The 20713-nt window shown below is 49.6% G+C and overlaps 6 protein-coding genes across 6 annotated transcripts; 2 read left to right on the top strand and 4 right to left on the bottom strand.

Moving 5' to 3' along the window:
* Window positions 1-595: 595 nt before the first annotated feature.
* TGAM01_v203705 (hypothetical protein) lies at window positions 596-2968 on the top strand (the record flags this gene model as incomplete). The annotated part of the gene is made up of 3 exons (XM_018806006.1): window positions 596-897; window positions 951-2703; window positions 2783-2968. The coding sequence occupies 3 exons, from the start codon at window positions 596-598 to the stop codon at window positions 2966-2968; spliced, it is 2241 nt and encodes a 746-aa protein (XP_018660724.1).
* A 613-nt stretch (window positions 2969-3581) lies between these two features.
* TGAM01_v203704 (hypothetical protein) lies at window positions 3582-6559 on the bottom strand (the record flags this gene model as incomplete). Its single annotated transcript, XM_018806007.1, has 3 exons — window positions 3582-4550; window positions 4625-6384; window positions 6460-6559. 3 exons carry the CDS (start codon window positions 6557-6559, stop codon window positions 3582-3584), a joined length of 2829 nt encoding a protein of 942 aa, XP_018660725.1.
* A 3984-nt stretch (window positions 6560-10543) lies between these two features.
* TGAM01_v203703 (DNA excision repair protein ERCC-3) lies at window positions 10544-13024 on the bottom strand (the record flags this gene model as incomplete). The annotated part of the gene is made up of 1 exon (XM_018806008.1): window positions 10544-13024. The coding sequence occupies one exon, from the start codon at window positions 13022-13024 to the stop codon at window positions 10544-10546; it is 2481 nt and encodes an 826-aa protein (XP_018660726.1).
* Window positions 13025-13500: 476 nt separating this feature from the next.
* On the top strand, window positions 13501-14062 carry TGAM01_v203702 (hypothetical protein; the record flags this gene model as incomplete). The annotated part of the gene is made up of 3 exons (XM_018806009.1): window positions 13501-13505; window positions 13582-13625; window positions 13743-14062. The coding sequence occupies 3 exons, from the start codon at window positions 13501-13503 to the stop codon at window positions 14060-14062; spliced, it is 369 nt and encodes a 122-aa protein (XP_018660727.1).
* Window positions 14063-14259: 197 nt separating this feature from the next.
* TGAM01_v203701 (proteasome component PRE6) lies at window positions 14260-15320 on the bottom strand (the record flags this gene model as incomplete). Its single annotated transcript, XM_018806010.1, has 5 exons — window positions 14260-14590; window positions 14663-15050; window positions 15112-15164; window positions 15221-15227; window positions 15290-15320. The coding sequence occupies 5 exons, from the start codon at window positions 15318-15320 to the stop codon at window positions 14260-14262; spliced, it is 810 nt and encodes a 269-aa protein (XP_018660728.1).
* A 670-nt stretch (window positions 15321-15990) lies between these two features.
* On the bottom strand, window positions 15991-16677 carry TGAM01_v203700 (hypothetical protein; the record flags this gene model as incomplete). Its single annotated transcript, XM_024549263.1, has 2 exons — window positions 15991-16094; window positions 16173-16677. The coding sequence occupies 2 exons, from the start codon at window positions 16675-16677 to the stop codon at window positions 15991-15993; spliced, it is 609 nt and encodes a 202-aa protein (XP_024405968.1).
* Window positions 16678-20713: the final 4036 nt, after the last annotated feature.

The following is a 20713-nucleotide window of genomic DNA, read 5'->3' as shown; positions in this document are numbered from 1 at the left end:
CAAATCGTCTCGAGCTTCGTCATCTTCTGCTCTTCCACCTATCGCGGGTACCGCTTCATCCGCATTGGCCATTGCATCTTGTCTCGACATTGCTTTGCATTGTTTCCAGCAGAATTCACCGCAGCTTTCGATTCCCGTCGGCTGCAAAGGCATCCAGTTGGCACCTCCGTTTAAGCATCTGCCGTCCCGCTATCGTGCATCTATCCGCAACCCAAAATACTCCGCCGATCTAGAGCTCCCATTCTCGCTCAGCCATCTACGAGGGCATCTGTATTACTCTGTTTTTTTTTCAAAGCAAGTGACATACGGATGCTGCTCTAGCTACTAGTAGCCCTATCAGGTACGTACAGATGTGTCACACATATGAAACCCTATCAAACCCCTAAGGACCTATCCATCTAGTAGTTTAAGCTGCTGCTTCAGCCCAAAGCTCTCTCCTCCATGTCTTCTACTTTCTACGAGAGCATGGGGTGGCATGTCCTCTTATAAGCAGCTCTACCCATTATAACTCTCTGGTTCATTTTCATGTGTTCTTTATACCTACAGAGCCATGCCCATCCGGAATAATAGCTCACCGTCAGTCTTACAGCAGCTCATGGCTTCTCTTCCATCTTCCGATACTCCTCCCGCTGTTCGACCAAGCCCAGATAGACTCGCTTCTTACTCAAATCAGCTTAATTCGAACTCGAAAGACAGTATTCCGATCCCCAAGAGAGCTCATACTTTCCACTCGCCATCACCTTCCGAGAAGAATAAAGATGCCGGCTCTAATACCGAAACTCCCGACACATTCGACACCACCGAGAATAACTCCGACAATGAAGAATTTCCAGAGATGACGCGAGCGTCGATCGAACTCGACGATCTTCCAATCGAGCTGATTACCTTGACTGATAGGTGAGGCGATAGATTTTGCAACCGATGCAAAGGATATACATTGGTCTAACCAGCTTCTCTAGCTTCGTGGAATCGCTCTCTGCCAAGGTACACTCTACTCCACCCAATATCGCCAAGCTGTCCCAGCTCTTTCAAGCTTTCTATGCGCAGGCATCATCCAACATTGCCACACACATTAGCGCCCTTGCCTCTCGCCAAAGCCGCGAGAACTCACAACCACCGTCACCGCCATCCGTCGCCAGCCGCCTTCGATCAAAGGCTGCCTCGTTAGGCTCCAACGGCAAATCAAAGGCAGAGGTCGAACAACAGATGATCACACCCGAAGAGTTAGCCAACCGGAAGAAAGCAAGGAAAGCCCTTGAGGCGAAACGAAGTCTCCTCGAGGAAGCTGTAGAGCGGAGGCTTTGCGAGGGCATCTATGACCGAATCTATCGCCACAGGAGCACGCAAGATGAAGCCCAGGATGCAAAACTCAGGTCTAAAACTGCTGCTCTATCTCTTGTGGGCATCGGACCGTCTGATCTAGGAATAGACCTGGGCGAGGGGGAATCAGAAGCCGAAAAATCCACAGCCGAAAAGACAGAAACGATACGAAACCAACTGGAGCCGGCAAGAAGAGACCTGATTCGAATGGGCGAATCGAGGTATCCACTTGGCAAGTTGAATCGTTTGAAAGCTGCGCACAAGAGCATCGTTGATACACTCGCTCAATTTCACCCTTCTGCTTCAGCGGATGAAATTATGCCCATGCTCATTTACACCTTCATCACACTACCTCCCGAGCACCTTCACGCCATAAGCGATCTCAACTTTATCCAAAACTTTCGATGGGAGCAGAAGCTTACTGGCGAAGAGGCTTACTGCCTGACAAATCTTGAAGCTACCATCAGTTTCTTACAAACTGTTGATCTTGCTACTCTTAGAGAAGACGAGCGCCCATCAGGGCCTGCAAAGACACCGGGTCTGCCCGGAACGCCCAAAGTAGAGACATTTCCGCCAGCTTACTCTCAAGGGTTGACAGCCTCACCGCAGAGCACTGCTGCAGTCAATACTGAAAACGCCACGGCCTCCAAGCCGGAATCATCGCCCGCCAACCTCAAGCCGGCTGCTTCAACCATAAAAAATCGAAGGTTGAGCGACTTGGTCAATACCCCTGCCCAAGCCTTTGGCGCTGCTAGTGATGCCGTTTTCACCACAGCTGATCAAGGGCTGAAAACCATCTCAAACAGCCTCGGTGAGAGTTATAGCTTCCTCCTCGGCAAGCTTAAAGAGCGCCAGGAGGATCCCAAAGAACCCATCGCCGTCCCAAAGACACTGGATGAAGCTCGCAAGCTCGTCAGCACTCCGCCCCCTGAAGACGAAGAGAACGTCGCAGCCATAGCTGGGCTGGAATTGGATCTACCGAAAAGGCGGGACGAACGCGTATTGAGCATAATCGGCGGCCGTCGCGATCATAGTACAGACAGTGCTCGCAGTGGCCGAAGTGGCCGAAGCGCGAGCTCTTCAAAAAAGGTACTTTTCCTAGATGACCACAAGGCTGGAGCAGCAAGTACGACGCCAGCACCACAGAGTCCGGCAATGTTGGAGCAAATGCGAAATCTGAGCAACTCATTCAATCCGATGGCGCGGTTTTCTGGCATCAGCTTGGTCCGAGGATTTGGTCGAAACACATCAACACCAGCAGCCCCCCCAAAGGACAAGGACGCCAAAGACAAGGATAACAAGGATACCGCAGCAAAAGACGCTACGGATGCGAAAGACGCCAAGGATATCCTAAAGCCCACAGATGGAGGAGATTTAGCAACTGTAAGTCCATTTTCCCTCTCAGTTCCCTTTCGTTTGATCACCATCCTCGATCCGTCGCTAACTGCTTGAAACAATAAAGGCATTCCCTGACATTGCGGATGTCCTACCACCAAAAGAAATCCCTAAAATCAGTCCTCCTAACAAACGATTCATGGAGCTTCAAAACCCAGGAGAATTGAGGCTCAGCGAGGTATTGGACCTACTGAAAGATTATCGACGTTTGGCTGGTGCGTTGAAGAACATGGGCGCATTTGAAGACAAATAAATACAATCATTATAGAGGTGGCATTGTCGATTATATCTGCATCATGTTCTCCCATTTTTGGATAAATATTTGTTTTCTCCCTTATATTTCGCCCCTTTCCTCCTCTATGCTTTGGTATACCCCAAAAATAGGCGGATGGTGGGAGGGCATGTATGGACTCATTCATTACACGATATCACGGATATAGAGCAGGCGTTATAGCGAAAATACAAGACACCGGCTACTTGAGCCGCTTTCCTGGGAAATTTCTTCTTAATAACCATAAATACATTATTTAATCAAACCGCTATGACAAAACTGTTGCTACTTGTAATGGTGCAACAGAAAAAGCGCCTCTAGATGCGACCCGGTCATGAAAAAAGTGCAGTGTGCTGTTGTTTTCCACATGTGGATTCTTCGTTAAAGATAAATGAGTAAACCCGTCCTTGGTCACTTATGTGATTCCAGTTGCCTTGAGCAAGCTACTTAAAGAATCTCTTCAAGGGCCAGAAGAGGGATGCAAGAGAAAAATTCTCGTGCCAATAAAGGTATACGGGAGGAAATGAAGCTGTTTCTTGATAGCTGTGGAAGAAGTGAATTTGGATTAGATCATTGTTTATACCCACGGGTTCTTCTAAAAGGCAGATGACTCTGTCCGTCTCGGTTTATTTGGCGGGAGATCGGAACTCGAGATTTGTTCCAACTCGTCATCTTCTTCTCTCGGAGGCTCTAAATGAGCATCTGAGGGCTCCGATAGGGCATTTGTAACATCCACGGACTTGCTCCGTTGATACGCCTCGATTGATCTCCCTCTTGGTCGTGCGAGATGCTCTGGTGGGACAACCGGTCCCGGGTGCAGCAATTTGGATATCAAATTGCTGTTGGCTCTTTCACGACTCCTGCTGCGACTCAGTCCAGTGGTTGGCTGCCGCTGCAGACCCGTTGCGACTCCGGTGGATACGGCAGTGCTCGTTCGAGCAAGTGTGGCATCAGCTTCCTCTTGCTCCCTCTTCAGCCGCGCTTCGCTCGGAAGGATCACGGCTCGATCAAGGCCGTATGGCAGACCACGATGGCGTCCACGAATTTGCATAGCCACGATGATCAACTTGCCAGGCACAGAGAACTGTGAACACAGAGATGCGTTGACGTTGGGCACGCCCATGCTAAGGCCCACAGTTCCATAGGCACTGACAATCTCGAAGAGGACAGAAAATAGATCAAATCGGCCTCTTACAATCTTCCCGCCTTCGGTAATAGCGAGAAGGAAGAAGCCCAAAAAGACATACCACAAGTCAAAGGACAGCTGTCGTCGTAAGTGAGTTCCTACATAATCAAGAGCGCTTGCTTCAGCGTCGGGGTCCTCTTCGGACCGATCGTGGTACACGCCCAGAGACTTTTCTTCGTAGACGTTTGTTCGTCGAATAGAGATGGCGATGGGGAACACGGAGATGTACATCATGATTAGGTACAGAACGGGCATGGCAGGGTGGAGCTCGGACATGCTGACGGCCGAGAAACCAGCAGTTCGAGTAGAAGCGGCTTGGAATAGGCCAATAACAACACGGTTGTGGAGAGGCAAGGCAGTGATGGGTTCGGCTCCAAGCTTCGGAAATGTTAGCACTATAGCCCAATACCAAGCAACAATCACCCACATGTACAAGGAGAAACAAAACTTACATCAAGCACAATAAAGAAAAGCAAGTCGATGGCATTGAGCAGGATAAGGATCCAGAACAGCCACCATGTCGCATTTGACGGGAAAAGCAAGGTGAAACAGCGACGAGGGTGATCAAGCAAGAATCTAAATTCTTCCCAAAGACCGGAACCTTTTGGGGTAAGTTTAGAAGCGGCCCAAATAAGAAAGCGCAGCATCACCGGGAAGCCAGTGTTTCCGATAATGATAAAAAACCACAAGGCCATCAAGACCCATTCGGACTTTGCAAATGAATTCATGCTGTCTGGCGTAAGAGTAAACCCCACATCCATAAAGGCCATGTTGGAGGTCCAAAACGCCCACCAAGTCTTGCCAATGGAGTCTTCTGTAAGAACATTCCCATAATGTTGATTAGCAAGAATATAAGGAAGCAGGCATACGGCGCCGAGAATGTGGAACACGAAGAAGTAGAAGATCAGCACCAAAGCCAAAGTTCTTAATGCTCGATACTCGATACCGCCAAGCTCCTCACGCTGTTCGAGTGTCAGACCGAGGAAGTTTGAGTTACGGCCCATGGTTGGTGTATAGCTGAGATATGGCATATCATCCGTTGTCTTATCTCGAGACAAGACAGAGCGAATGGTGTCCATTGTCTTGGTTCGCACAGGGTGCGGGTGTGGGGTCCTTGATCGTGGCCTGTGTTCTCCGTCTTCGTGTACCTTGTCCTGGGAGCGATTAAGGAAGCGCGGCTTTCTAAATCTCAAGCTATCGACGGTACCACCAACAGCTTTGGCGTCGTTTTTCAGCTCTTCTCGCTTAGGATGCTCCGGCTCAGTAAATGTAATGGCTGTTTGTTGTTGGTCGTAGGTGTCGCTTGGTTCATTGATGCGGGAGTTAAAAGTTGCCTGGCGGGCAATTGGTTGATCATCATCTTCTCGATGATCGCCTTCTTCAAGTCGTCGAGGACCTAGACCCCTTTCAATATCTCGAGGTCCAGGAATATGGAGGACTTCAGTGTCTTGGTTTCGCTGCCTCTCAAGAATAGCAATATGCTCTGCATTAGGTCGCCATTGCGGGAATTTGGTAGGGTTGTCGTCCACTCCGTCACTCCGCTTAACAGTGTCGGCAAATGTGATTGCTGTCGTGAGGTGTTGTTCCGGTGATGGGAGACTTGCTGCTGCATCGTTTCTTTGTCGACCGTGGTCTGCATCTGAAACATCTCTCCGGCGAGGCTGATCCAAGGGGCCGATGTCTTCGTCAAGTTCGGCGCTTTTCTGCAGATCATCAGACGCTGTAGTCGTATCACTTGCGTTGCTACTCGGATTTAGCTTGGGCTCAGCTTCTTCTATCTTATCCAGAAGAATGCCATCGTTGGTTATTCGCTGTGCCCTGGTATTCTCTGGCACAACGGCAATACGCCTTCCATTCACACCCAGTCCATTTTCAAGTTGACTAAGGTCGTTTCGTGCCTTGGACTTTGATTTGCTAATGGTTCGGCGGCGTAGTTTGGCCTCTTGTACCCAGTTCTGGAAGCGTTTCTCGAACCAGTAAAGTCTGAGAAAAACAACACAACCATGCATCGTGATGGGGTTGGAAATTAAAGAAAATGTATAGATCCAAGACTGCTGGAATCCATTCAGGTTGTTGACATCAACAGGATTAAGTCCGGCTTGAGTGTTTGCACCACTGCCAAACATGAGAGCATCTATAAAGTGAAGGTGGCCTTTGCCGCCGGCAAATATCAGAACGCCAGAGAGTAATGTTGCAAAAATAATCCAGAAGTCTAGGTGTTTAGTAGTTAATATAAGAATGTTCATCCAAGGCGAGGGCTACAGATGGGCGTAAATAGACCACTCACAGTGGATAGTAATAAAGTTGAAATGTGGGTGTTTTGTTAGCACGGAAGGCCTAGCTCCCCTGAGCTGCGCCGCTAACCAGGCGCGAGCGCTGTCGAACATTTTTGATGTCAAAGAGACTCTAAGCGGTCAAAGAGTATGTATGTGGAAGAGGCCACTGTAGAAGGAAATAAAAGAAGAGTGGTTCAGTAACAGGCCAGACAAGCCGGCGCTGAGGTGAGGTGAGGTTGGGGATGAGACCAGTGCAGCGTATACGGCTGTGGGCGAGATTTCGTCTGAGTTGAGCTTTCCTTCAAGTAGCAAAGGCTAATTGAAAATATGACCCTGGATTCTTTAGGCGTGAGTCCAATCAAAGGACATCACAAGGAAGAGCAAACAAAAATGCATGATCGAGGGTAACGCAGAAAGCGAGACACGGCTATCGTGAGGCGACCATGTCTGGTCAGGGGGCGCAACTCGAAGTCTGGGGAAAATTGAATCCTGAACGAGCCAGGGGAAGCGCGCGTTGAACAGAGCCGGAAAATGGCTAAGCCTTGTGAAATAAGGAAAAAGGAGGGCCTTGAAGATGCCGTGCAGATGCAGGTACAGAGCCCCAGGCAATTACTGGTAGCAGTACAAGCAGCAGTATCTGGACGAGAGCAAAGGATGATGCGAGCTAGTCGACGATTTGCGAGCCCAAGGCAAAAGGAAAACAAGGAGGCCTGGGCCTAGTACTGTTGCCGGCGGGCAGCTTATCAGGAGCAGCGGTGCTGACGATTTTATGCTTGCGAGCACTAGTATCCTTGATTTTGCTGCGAAAAAAGACAAGGATCCCACTGATAGCGCTCGTGAGATTGGCGAGCAGGGCGATCTTTATTGGCGGTTGCTCTTGCGACTTGGTCGGGCGTGCGTGCGACTCGTCGATTGGCTTGCAGACGCCCTGATCAATGGCAAACGAAAGCCGGGATAGCTGGAGGAAAGTCTATTCAAAGAGAAACAGACGGTGAGACCAGAAACAAAGCCCGAAATTGTTCTGTGCTGTAGAACGTCGGCAGCAAAAACAAAGCCCCGGTGCGTTCCCCCCTTCTCGCTTTGTGTTGGCTCGTGGGCTGATGTGATGGCGCAGGCCCGTGGTTCCCAGGCAGCGCGGACGGAGCAGCAATGCAAGGTTGCGGCCAGAGAATTATCCCGGCCTCGTCGAGTCCCGCGGTTGCGGCCAGACGCCAAGCCCCTTTGGCGGCGGGTTGGACGTGGGAATTCGGGCTGAGTGGTTCGGAGCACGGAGGCTGGAGAATGGAGAACGCAGGGTGGACGGATGGATGGATGGAGCACAGCAAAGGCGCTGCCGTCGTCTAAGCCGAGGATCAACGACCTTTTTGTCTGCGTTTCCGATTCAATCGTGGGTTGGCGTCGCACTTGATTTCCCTCGAGGGAGGTGATTGAGAGAAGACGAGAGGCTGAAGAGAAGTCGAGCAATGAAGGTCACTAAGAAGGGGGGCGAAGAAAATTGAACGACGTGCGCCTCGTGGCACTGTTGCTACTGCCATCTTTTTTTTCTTGCGTCTATCCTTCCTTTCTTGCCAGCCCATGCGCGGACAGTCCTTGCCAAGAGAGGCTTAGCGCTTTTAGTACAAAGCTTAGCCCAGGCCACTTGCCTGACCTAGAACGCCGCCAGCAGCGGGTCAGCGCTGCGCTTAGCACCAAAGCCGCTGTAAATGCCACTACCAGGTACGTGAGAACCACTATTACGGGACTCTGCCAGGCCTTGGTGCCTTGATCGAAGCGTGGAGCCATAGGTCCGAGTAATTCTACTTGCATGGAGCTCTGTCTTCATTCAGTCCAGACTCCGACATTCTCCTCAGTGTAAGATGAAACCCCATGGTGCAAGAAGATCTCAGGTCTAGCATCTAGATCTGCAGCATGCTAAACAGCAGAATCCCTCAAGATTGCGCCTCAATTGGCTCTAGCAGCACTACCGCGAGGTACTAAGCCCAGGTATTACGTCTACGAAGCTCAAAGCCCTAAGCAGCATCACAATGACAGGAGCCTAACAAAAGCCACGCGCGTTCCAGCGCCCCAATGCTATCCCCTGATCTACTTTTGTAAGCAATGCCTCTGTGAAAGGGAGCTTGAGCCTTGAATAAAAACACGCGGCGGTCCATGTGGCGACCGGCCCCAGCAGAAACGCCGAACAGCGAATATGCTGTACCAACGAAGTACTCAACGATTTCCCCCCCGAATCAATAAATGCCCCGTAGTGCCCGACGGCCATGCCGCGCGAAGCCGGGGTAGATGAGTGCTAATGAAATCTCATCAATAGCAGTCGAGTGCTAAAAAATAAACGGCGCTGTTGATATAATCAATCACTCTATAGCTTTGTATCTACCTACAATCGATCAACACCCATAGCAGGAATAAGCAGCAGCACTCTAAGAGAGGACCACTGCAGTGCAACTGCCCTCTTCGCAATATCGTAAACAACATTGGGCAGCATCACGAAAGCCAAATGTTACCAGTCATAGCTGACCATGATGTCACCCAACTCTCTTATCATCCCCAACTCAGAGCTCACAATGCACCACCGCCGACCCCCAAGATTCCAAACCCCGTACAAGCACTACGAACGTGTCATTTTGCGGCACTTTTCTTATACATGCCACTCTGCCCCATTTCTTTGTGGCTCTCGTTACGGCTCTCCATTATTGCGATAGCCTCTCAGCCAAATGCAGCGTCCGTCTCTCGTTTTATCTTGCTTCTTCGTTCCATGGCCCCGGCCTTTCGCAGCAATGGCCGATTCATTTCATCTCAGCAAGCAAACACCAACGGCAAACATGACCCCCATTGAGTAACTAACTTGGCCATTGACCGATGAGGCTCCCCTACCTACATTCTTCGGAGTGATTGAGGTGCTCTTATTGGTATGACATGACGCAAGATGAATCCTAGTCTATACCTTATCTCCCAACTATATCGGCCTCCATCGTTGTACAACGACGCAAGATATACTTAATGAGCATATCTGCAACAGGCATGTTCTAGAACCAAAAGCTCGACGCTTCGCGCAACCACATCAATGCCCTTTCCACACATCACCAACACCAACGTCAAAGCTATCTATCAATCCCACCTGTGATACAACAAGACCCAAACCCGTGCATCGTCGATAGATACGGTCTATACGATGCACAGGCCCATGGACGTGCATACACATACGCCGACGCACATGCACATGCACCACGCCTACCATACCCGCGCACATAGGACCGTCTCCTCCGTTCCTAATCCATTCTCTTTCAAAGAAGAAAAAGCAACAGCTTAAGCCCATGCTCCCAATCAGGCGCCAAGCCCACTTGGCCAATTCTCCGTGCATCGAGCCCAGCATCATTCCGTGGGGGGGAGCAAGATGGATAGGTCCATACACATGCATGAGCCTGCCATGTTCGCTTAGCGGTTCGCTCGCAAGTCAAACCCCTTCCAAAATAAGGAAGAAAAATATGGATCAACATATCACACGATGACCATTCAGCTGTGGCACATACGTCTGTGTAGCTCGCCATTCTGCTTATCGCGGCTAATAAGGCAGTTCACGATGCCGACATCGCGTGTGAGGAGGCGTGGGCATTTCTCTCATCCGCATCCAATGAAAATAATGCCTCTTGGTTTGAGCAAACGTAGGGCATCTCCAGGCCTCCTCTTTGCATTGCCGATCCATTGGACTCGATTCGCCGTAGACATTCCTTCCCAATGTCTCGCCAACATACGATGGCTGTCACGAGATGCTTACTTATATGACTGCTCACAATGCACGCAGGTAACCTGAAATGTGAAACAGCGAAGTGAGTGATAATGTTATATTTGATAGAGCAAACTTGATCGTCTAAGAATGTATTTCATTTATGGGTCAATGTAGACCCTTTTCGCTTTAATACAAGGTCCAAAACCAATAACGCCATTTACCCAGAGAGCAGTTTGCATTTCCGCAAAGCTGTCATGTACAGACCACAACGTCGTGCACCAAATAACATTCTGTCAGAGCCGAACCATCCAATCTGTAGTAGGTCTTTAGAGAAGATTGCCCAAAAATGGAATCGTGTGCTGGTTGCATGCCTAAGCCAAGGCAGCTCGCCGAGCATTTTCTCGCCCAATCTTCTTGAAGAACGCGCTGCTCTCCTTCTTTCCTTTTCCTTTCTTGAGAGCAGCATTCATCTTCTTGTTCTGCTCAATGTAGGCCATGTCCTGTCCACCACTGAGCTCGCCCAAAGTGCCTGCCGTTCGGCGAGCCGCTCCCTTCTTCTTGCGCCCCATTGTACCACTGTGGAATAAATCATCTGTGATATCTTCATCATCCATCGTCTCGTTCTCGACTAGGACCTTTTGTAGAAGCTCACGGCGCTCAGTCGCAGTTGCAAAAGCCAACCCGGGCGTCTTCTCAATATTTGCCAGTTGAGTGATGACCTTGAAGGCGTAGCCCTGGTCAACCAGAAAGGCTTGTCGCTTGGATGAAAAATACATTTCCTGCGTATCTTTGGAGACTAACGAATAGAAAAAGGCATTAAAGCCTTCGTCATTTCTACGCTTGGCTCTTAGGATTCGTCCAAGCCGCTGCGCCTCTTGACGTCGAGATCCGTAATGTGATGATATCTGAATCAAGCACGTAGCCTCCGGCAAGTCCAGCGACGTATCGCCAATCTTTGATAGAAACAGCGTATTGACCTGCGGATTGTGCTGAAAGTTTTCCAACACTTGCAGACGTTCCGCCTGTCCAGTGCCGCCGTAGATGAATGCTTTTCCCAATTTCAGGGCATAGGCCTTCAAGGCGTACACGTTATCCGAGAAGACAATGATCTTGTCACCTCTCGATTCGTGGTAGTTGATTAGATACTGGCAAGCCTGGAACTTGCGTGGGTTCATAATGTAGAGCAAATTCTTCTTGCGTGATGGTGCTCGAAGATATTCGTCATAGAACTCGGTAGGCATTGGGCACCAGACTTCGGCACATTGGACCCGCGCAATATGACCCTGCTTTGACAGCTCCATCCAGTTGGCCTCGAATAGCTTTGGGCCGATAAGGAAGTTGAGATCAGAGATCTTGTCGTCTTCTCGCAGAAGCGTGGCCGTCAACCCCAGCTTGGAGTGAGTCTTGATTGACGAGGTAACCTTTCGGAAAATGTTGGCGGGCACGACGTGAACCTCATCCAGAAGCATCAGACCCCATTCTCGCCCAGTGAGGAATCTCATCATCTTCTCGGCGTCGTATGATCTGGCTCTGGATTGGGTGACCATGGAGTAAGTGGTCACTATGATGCCGGTGCTTCCTGTGAAGACGCTGTTCTTGGAGTCTGATGTGAAGGCGACAATATCGTCTGGATTAATGTTGGACCATTTCAAAAACTCATTGCGCCACTGAACGACGGACATGGAACTAGTGCACAGCACAATGACGCCTTTCTTGATAGTGCATGCTGCGGTAATGCCAACCAGCGTCTTTCCAGCACCACAAGGTAAGACGATCAGGCCGCTCTTGGCACGTCCGTTTCCGAACATTTTACTAAGGCTTTTCTCCTGATAAGGACGAATCTGAGTGCCGGGCTTAAGGTCGATGTCGAGAGTCGCGTTGACTTCGTCGCGTCGGAAATCGTACTCCTCGAGAACGGGGAACCCCAGATTAAGACATTCTTTCTGTACAGTCTCGACGTCTTTGTCTGCAATCTCAAACGAGTGTGTGACTTCCTGGTCGTCGTCATCTTCTTCGCCTAGTCGAGCGAGCACGTCGCCTTCCTGGGTTGGCTGGCCTTCATGGGGTTGCTCGCCGCCGTTCGCCTGTTTTGCACCCGCAGCATTCTTAGTGCCAGGAATGACCAGGTTCCCGAGCTTAGGTGCTGCCGACGTCGTGATTTCTGCCGTTCCCTGAACGCGAAGAGGGCCGATCCTGGGGTTTTTAAGCAGCATCTGCAACATGTTGGGATCCGGACTCTCGACGTAGTACTTGGTGTTCTTGAGGACAAGCTTGACCTTGCCGTAGCTTTGCGTACAGCTTTCAATGAACGACCGAATCTCGACCGGCAGAGGCGTCTTGAGAAAGCGATCGAGAGTATTTATAATGTCATGAGGCGACAAGCCGACAGATACAGCGGCGTAGAGACTATGGGTGGTAAGAGCATACTCGTGCATGAACGTCGGGCGCGACAAAGGCTCCGCAATAGTAATCAGGAAATCTTGAGCCTGCTCGGCCAGCGGATTGAAACTCTCGAGGATGATTCTGCCCTTCTGAGGATCGATCCATAGCGGCCGATTCTGATGATCTTTCTTGAGATCGAGATACGAGAAATCATTGCTACCAAAGATATGGGGGAGAGGCTCCCGGATGTGGTGCTTCTTCTGGTACCGCCCCAGTGAGAAGCGATCTATATTCTTGTCGATATCCTGTTCCAGCTCTTCGTCCACGGGAGCGTCCTCTTCTTCCACCACCTCGTCGCCACTCTCGATGCTGCGAGGAGTTACTCCCCCTGGCGTCGACATGCGTGAGGACCGTCCGGCCTTCAACCCTCCCTGCACGGCGCTGGTGCCAGCCTTCCTTTTGGGAGGCATCGAATATCCTGCTATTTCAAGACTGCGAACCGTAGTCGTCTTCCTGGCGAAAAGAGATGCGGTCGCAACGTTGTTAAGAGAATGAGAAGTGGCGAGCAAGCAAGCCAGCGACTGAGGAAGAAACCAAAAAGAAGGTTCCGTTGGTCTAGGCGGCGAACTTGACTTAACGGTCATTTACCACCCAGGTCACAGGTTGAATGCTGACACATGAGCGCTAAAGGGCGCTAAGCCTCAAGTACCAAGGCGCCATATTCCACCTGGCAGCCCAGGGAGGCGGATGCACTAAAAACACCCCGCCAATAGCAGCTGTTCTTGGGCATCTGAGAAATCGACCACTGGAGGCACGATAATCTTTAGCAGCTCCTGAAATACACATTCATCAAGGTGGACAGCACCGAAAGTTAAGCTCTCGTTTTCGTAATCAGGAGGAAATCGACAAAAAGGAATTATTTCAAGCTGCAGCTTCTGGCTTTACCATGTGGTACGTACTGCATACCTCAGCACACCGCGAAACCGAAATACCGAGAGGCTCTCCCTAATGCTAACTATGCGTCCAGCAAACACATTCTCAACGCCCAAGTCGCCATCCGGTCACCCTGCTGTACGTTACGATTCCAACATCACCCAAGCTATCATCAGACCACCACCATACGCAATGCCTTGGCTTGTCTCGACTTGGCTCAACCTCGTCTGCTAACATAACCCCGAAACTTACCAGGCCGGAAATGGTTCGACTGCGCAGAGTGCCACCAGGAGCAAGAAACCCATACTCTCAAGCAGAGCATGGAAATGACCTTTGCCTGCAAAAAGTGCAAAAAGGTCTTCCGCAAAGACGCCGAAGAGTTTGACGAGAGCGACGAATACTGCCCCCACTGCGATAACCACTTCGTCATCGAAGCCAAGACCCCCAAGGCCGCCTTGACCATTGAGGGCGACGATGTCAGAATGAACAACAGGCTGCTGAAGGACGAAAGAGTAAAGCAGGATGGCATGAGGACCATCTTTGACCCAACACCAGAGGCCGACAAGCTTGGCTGAGTGGCATTATGCACTTGTGTTTAGGAAATAGCGGCGTTGCACGGCATCACAATAAATTGGAGTTCATTTTTTCCCCTCAAAGATAGGGTGCAATTTTGTTTACGGCATCCCTTGTTCAGATCTGCATATGTTGACACAGCGTCATCCGCGCTCTAAGTTTGTTTGCATTCCAATAAATACCAAGTCCCATTTATTCTTTATTCAGCAGCAGAGTCCTCGCCGCTTCTCGTCAGAATAGCAGCGCTTCCAGTGCCTGGTGTCCGTCCCGTCTTCTTCTTGGCAGCCTCCTCTTGCTTCTCTTGCTCAATTTCCTTCACGAAGCCCTCAATCTCGTCCGTCGGCAGCAGCTCCATAGATGCGCCAGGGGCCATGAGGGCAATCTCAATGTTCTTGGCGCCTGTCTGGACGACCTCGAGAAGGGACTTGATCGCCAGTCTGATGGTGGCCTGTCTATCCATATCCTCCTTGTAGTTTCGCTCCAGGAACTCTCGGACCGTCTTGCTTGAGCGACCAATAGCATTCGCTTTCCTATAAAAGTCAAAAGATTAGCCATTATAAAGAGGCATAGCGTGGATGTTTGTCGTGATAAGAGAGCTTTACCAAGCTGAGTAGATACCAGAAGGCTCTGTCTGGTACAGTCTGGGCACCTCGCTGCCATTGTCAAAGCCAACCACCAGGGTGCTGATGCCGAATGGCCGCACACCTCCAGCTTGTGTATAGCGCTGCTGCACACCGGCAACGTATTTTGTAATGTACTCGATCGTAACGGGGTCTTCAACCGACAATCGGTGGGATTGGGCTTCTAATCGTGCCTTGTCGACGAGGATTCGGGCATCTGCGTTCAGGCCGGCAAAGGCCAGAGCGACATGGTGATCCAGGACCTGGATCTTGGAAGGCGTAATTCGTGTGTCCTGCAGCTTCATTGCAGACCTCTTCTCGCATCCTAGCACAACCACATCCTTGCCTTTGACGCCGACAGCGCATGTACCTATCCCGAGAAAGTCAGTCGAGGTGGGGGTGGAAGACGGCGTTGGTGTCGTCGAACGAACCTCTCTTCACAGCTTCGCCGGCATATTCAACCTGGAAAACGTGTCCGTCGGGGCTGCAATAGTGTCAGATGATAGATTCGGAGGCAAACGCGGCTGCAGCAGCACAAACCTGAAGACTGGATACAAGCACAATGTCAGCATCGATACCGAGACCATCCAGAAATGCGGAATAACTTACCCGACAGAGCTCTGTCGTAACCAGATGCCATGGCCTCGACTTACTGGCTGAGAAAGTGAAATATAAACAATCGTTCTTCGCTCAGTGCCACAGAATGCAATCTGGTGGCGGGTCAATGCTGTGGAAGATGAGGTTGCGGTTCTGCTTTGACGTCGATATTGGGGGGGTCGATATGCTGGTTCCAGCGGAGCTTCGTCAGAGTGGCAGCCTACCTACCTTGGCTGTCTGTGGCGGTACGTTGGAAGGCTAGAGCTGGAGCTCCCTGGCAGCCGCGCTGGGGAACGGAGAAACGTGATGGCGGGCAACAGGTACGTACATCATCTTGTGGCGCAAGCGTGGCTTGAATGACGGACAAGTTAAAGATCACATGACGCATCACCCATTACTTGGAGGCATTCCCCTTATACACTTCCAACACTGGACACAGTTCATTAAATTTACTTCTATTGGGCAGTATCTTCTTGGTATTGATGATGAACAAGTAATAGTACATACGTGGGATTAAAACAGCTTTTTGAACAGTTAACAAGATGTACTCGGGCAGCCAAACTCAGTTCTCATATGTTTCTTTCTCAGCACTCGTCTGATTCTACACTAATGACTCTCAACTCTATCAGAAATTGATTTAGAGATCAAGTAAAGCCCAACTATTTACACACTAAATGCATTTTCCGTTGTTATCAATATCTCCCTGGTTTTCTTTATGCTCGCATCCAAATCATGCCCAAGCGCTGGAAAAATGAAAACATGGATCCTGCGGGGATGTAACCTGCATATGTCGACTCCCACCAGGAAGCAAAAGTGCCTATCATCAGCAATATGTTAGAAATGGACAATAGCGATCAAAACAGACTCATAATCAAAGAAAAGACTTGGAACTTACCTGCTACAGGCCCGAGCTCACCAAATCCCAAGAGCTCCAAAACAGATGGTGCCAACGCCACAAGCACGCCGATAGCAATGACGGTGATGAGCACCGTAGCTACCAGCTCAAGAGGATGATTTTTTGCATCCTCTACAAGTTGGTGGAACACAGAATCAGCCTCTTTGGCGGCATCGTCATACGCCTTGGTAAAGGCCGGACCCATCTTGTCACGGCCCTCTCTAATAGCTCCTACCAGAGCATTCAAGACGCGTTTCGCCAGCATCTCGGACCAGCCAAGCGTTCCAACTGTCTCATCAAGCTGTTTCCTGAGGTCTTTACCATGCTTTTCTGAGCGAAGTAGAACGGCAACAACGTCAACCGCAACCTTTTCATGAGTGCATGCAATTGGATCGTATGTGGGAGACAAGAGCACTGAGGTGAATTGTTTCTGTTCAGAATAGAAATCTGATGCAGGCTCGAATGAACCGCAAAGGCAGCTGAAAAGTTCTTGCAGGGCTTGCATGGTGGTAAACGTTGTAAAATATGTTCTTGGAATTGGGTGATGTGAAGCGAAGGATCCGATCGCTCGTTGAGTGCGAAATGGCTCAGTTCTTATACCTCTCCAACCTCTGCTATGACAGCCCTCTTCCTTAGGCGGCCAACACCTAACCGTACCTTAGGTAGACTTAATACATGTACTTTCATGTGTCACTTCATGCAGATTTCGCTGATAAGAAGAGTATGCGCGTCTCATTGGACAAATTCTCATCGGGTAGCAGCGTTAGCCTACCTCAAGGCTGCTGAACGGCACATGATTGATGTTGTAGGCCTCCCACAGCGCTTAACTGAGACAGCCTTACCATAATAGCGAATGAAATGCGAACAGCACAGAGATAAGTAGAGACGATTAAAAACTGAGCGATCCGAAACTGAACATCTCTTAGAGCTCGAAGTTAGGTACTTATAGAAGGTATAATGAGATTCTACCCAAGTAAGGTAGGTAGTTGCCAAGACTATCCAGTTTCCGAAAATTATGCAAATCAAACACTCTTCCCCCAACAACACATTTTCTTAATGATGCGTCCTAAACGTTAAATAATGCAATAATCAGTATTCATCCATGCTCTAATAAAAGAAGCCATCAATTACACATACATGCATTCAAAACATATCTTAGAAATGGTTCCACCTTACGATCTAATCTGATCTGATCTGGCGCTAACGAAACTACTGAATCTCAGTATGGAAAAAAAAGCTCTGCATACGAGTTACCGAAAGGAGATAAAATGCAAGCGCATATAAAACGAATATCCAAATCAGTAGTCGCAGGTGGCAAAGCAAACATGCAGCAAGTTGCTCCACCAAAGAAAGTCAATAATCAACAAACTCGATCTAGATTTTTGATGCTAGTAGTAATACGGGTTATACCCTTGGTTGCCATGCGAGGATCTGCCTCTAAAGATCACAGAATGCAGCAAGACAAATCAAGTTAAAAGCAGCACGTCAGATCGCCTAAACCAATCCAGTACAAACATTAGCGTATCTCTAAGAGAACGAAAATTACGCGTGTTTTCACCCTGTATGTCTCAAATATGGTGCTATTATTAGCCATGCATGACTTATACAAAACAGGCTGTCTTACCAAGACATAAAACAAGCACAACTTCCCAAAATAGAAGCTGATTGATAAGTAAGTAGGAATAGGAGTAGTAATCTGTATTTCAAGAAAAAAAAAAGCTATAGAAAGTTACACAATTTCCGCTTTCACATAGAAAAAAAATCCCCCTTCTCAGAAAGAAGCCAATGTCCCGCTTGGTTGTATATATAAAAAAAAAAGCTTTCCGCTCTTTGTTTGTCCCTTTGTTCCACGGCAGTCCAGCTGTCTCTGTCTCTCACTTGCAAAAACCTCTATATATGGATCCCATCTATCTATCTTTTTCCCGCTCTCTTCCTCTTGAAAACAAAAAAATCAAGTTTCAAATGTCGCTATACAAGGTATTCTACACTGTAACACCGTCATCGTTCGTCGTCCTAGTCGCGAATCCGATATTTGTTTCACTTTCGTCCTTCGTTCGATCGTCGGTATTTCGTACATCCTCTCATCGCTCATCGTTTTTGACACATTCCGAAATATATTACTCATTAGAATTTAGCCACTTCAGACCACGTATGGGCCTGCAAGACGCTCGTCACGGCTTGTGCTTTTGCCCACAACCGTTTCTTAAAGCCGTCCAGCCAGAGAATCTCAAGCACACCATCCTGTGATGTGACATTGATATCCCGGTAAAAGTTCATGGCAACCGTCATCGGGCCCAAGAGCATATCAGGCTGTACAGTAGATTCAAGCGCCGAATCAAGCCCTCGACATATATTAGCCGCCAGCTCCCGCCCGTCTTGGTAGTGGGTTGGGTCAATTTGCAGGCTGGATGGCAGTTCCGGCCACACCTGGGGGTACGCGTCGACAACAGGCTCGAAAATAGCCATGTGAATCGTTTCAATGCACTGATGGAATGGAATCATGGCCATCCAATAATAGACAAACATCACACCCGTGAGTCCGTCCTTGAAGGCGTATGCGTTGGCAAAAGGAATGGCGCCACCAGGGCTCCTCAGCTCCTCGGCCCAGTACGGGAAGGAATGCTCATCTGCTCCCCTGTAAGCGCCTTGCAGCCATTGTCGAAATTGTGTTTCTACAATCAGGCAGTGGTGAAGGAGCTCTTGCGCTTGCGTGCGGCGAGCAAGCGTCGCTTGTAGATGGACGATTCGATCCATTTGTTCGAGGAGGGCGGGAAGCTGAAGCACAATGTCAAACAGCTCGTCGAGAGGGGATTTCGGATGCTGTTCCCATGGTATCGTCGTCCATTCTGGCATTCGCAAAAAGGTATCGTGCCGGCTCAAAAGAGCAATACTCATCTAATCATCCAATTGTTAGAATTCGAGACAAGAAGAGGAGATGCGAGTGGGACAACCTACAGCCACAGGGCGATATACCCTCACGAAGAAATGATGATTTGGAAAAGAGGCGAAATAGTGTGGTCCAAGCCGAGTCATATGCTCTGCGGTGAGTCTCCATGCCGCACCCGATGTATCGTGCTGTGATGGTTCATCGCCGATTAGCTTTTGATCGGATATAACGAGGAGATCATTCGGAGAATAAGCCTCCGCGGAATCATGACTCGGAAGATGGGCATTATACAACGAGCAAAAACAAAACAAAACTCACCTCGAAAAGAAACGCGCAGTAACTCTCTGTTGAGTCATGCTCAGCGTTAGTGGCCTTTTGGCGCACAAAGCATTGTGCATTCATACCGAAAGCATCGTCCGCCACCAATAGCAGCTCTGCCGCTGCATACGGGGGGAACTGCAAAGCACTCAAAGATGCCGCAATGGCTCCGTCGCCGCCGCTCTCGCCGCCGATTAGAACTTCGTGTCTCGCGACATTGTGCAAACTCGTCTGAAGCGCGGTAATCAGGGCGGGAAACTCGGTTGCTCCTGGGCCGCCAGAGGACAAGCGGATGTAATCGTCCCATGCTGAGGTTAGTGGTCCCAGAGGCTGAAAGAGTTGCGGACTGCTCATGATGCTGCTGCTGCCACTCTCCAGCTCGTCTGCCTTGACACTCGGGCTAGGGCTTGCCTTGGGCTTCCTGGATGGCGTGGTCTTCTTGGGGTGCGAAGCAACACGGCCCTTGTTTTCAGGCGTGCCGGTGATGAAGACTCGCTCTCTTTCGTACCCCTCGCAGGTTCTGCCGCTGCTGATGCAATTCTGGCAAAAGGGCCGCTCATTGCTGCACTGTTTCCTCATCATGTCAGTCGCTTTCTCCAACAGTGTCTTTCTTGTCGTCTCTTTCTCTATCTCGCCCTTTCTCTATTTGTCATTCTCGTCGCCGGTATCGCCATCATCTTCATCATTCTTGTCTCCTCTTGTTTTTTTTTCTATATTTGATTCATGCGAGAGGAATCAATGAGGGGAAACAGGGAACAAACCTTTACTCTTCGCCTGCGGCAAGTCTCGCACCCCTTATACTTGCCCGGAACACCAACCATTGTGTCGATCTTTGCGCTTGGCGCGTTTGTGTGTGTATGCGTATAAATGCGTGTATATCCCGGCCTGTCTTTGGACCTCGGAGTCTTTGATGTGTGTGCGTGTGGGCGTATGTATGTGTGTGTGTGTGTGTGGTGTGCGGTTTGGCCTGTGTGGGGAAGGGCAGCGCTTGGTTCTCGAGCCTTTCCAGAAAAGATAATGAAATTAAAGAAAATAAATTGTCCGGTTCGTCTATAGAACAAAAGGTTTGCTTGCTTCGCTCTTTGATGCCGCAGTCTGACCCGCAGCCTTGCTCTCTTTGCCACCGCCTATCCTCTTTGCATCATGTTGGGTCTGTTATATATTTGTGGAAAGAGGGAAGAGGGACAAAGAGGGACGGCGTGAGCCATAGGCCTCCTGGACATGCATTCGCGCACGGGAGCTATTCTAGCAGCAAACAAGGTAGGTAGTCATGTAGATGGATGGAACTGGTATGGGTCGGGACAGGTACGGAGGTGAGGTTGTGAACAGGGACAGC

This window comes from Trichoderma gamsii (genome assembly GCF_001481775.2).
Source record: "Trichoderma gamsii strain T6085 chromosome Unknown Scaffold_10.2, whole genome shotgun sequence".
In the NCBI taxonomy this organism is placed as follows: Eukaryota; Fungi; Ascomycota; class Sordariomycetes; order Hypocreales; family Hypocreaceae; genus Trichoderma; species Trichoderma gamsii.
Note: the sequence above shows the minus strand (reverse complement) of the source record. Positions and strands in the feature narration are given on the sequence as shown.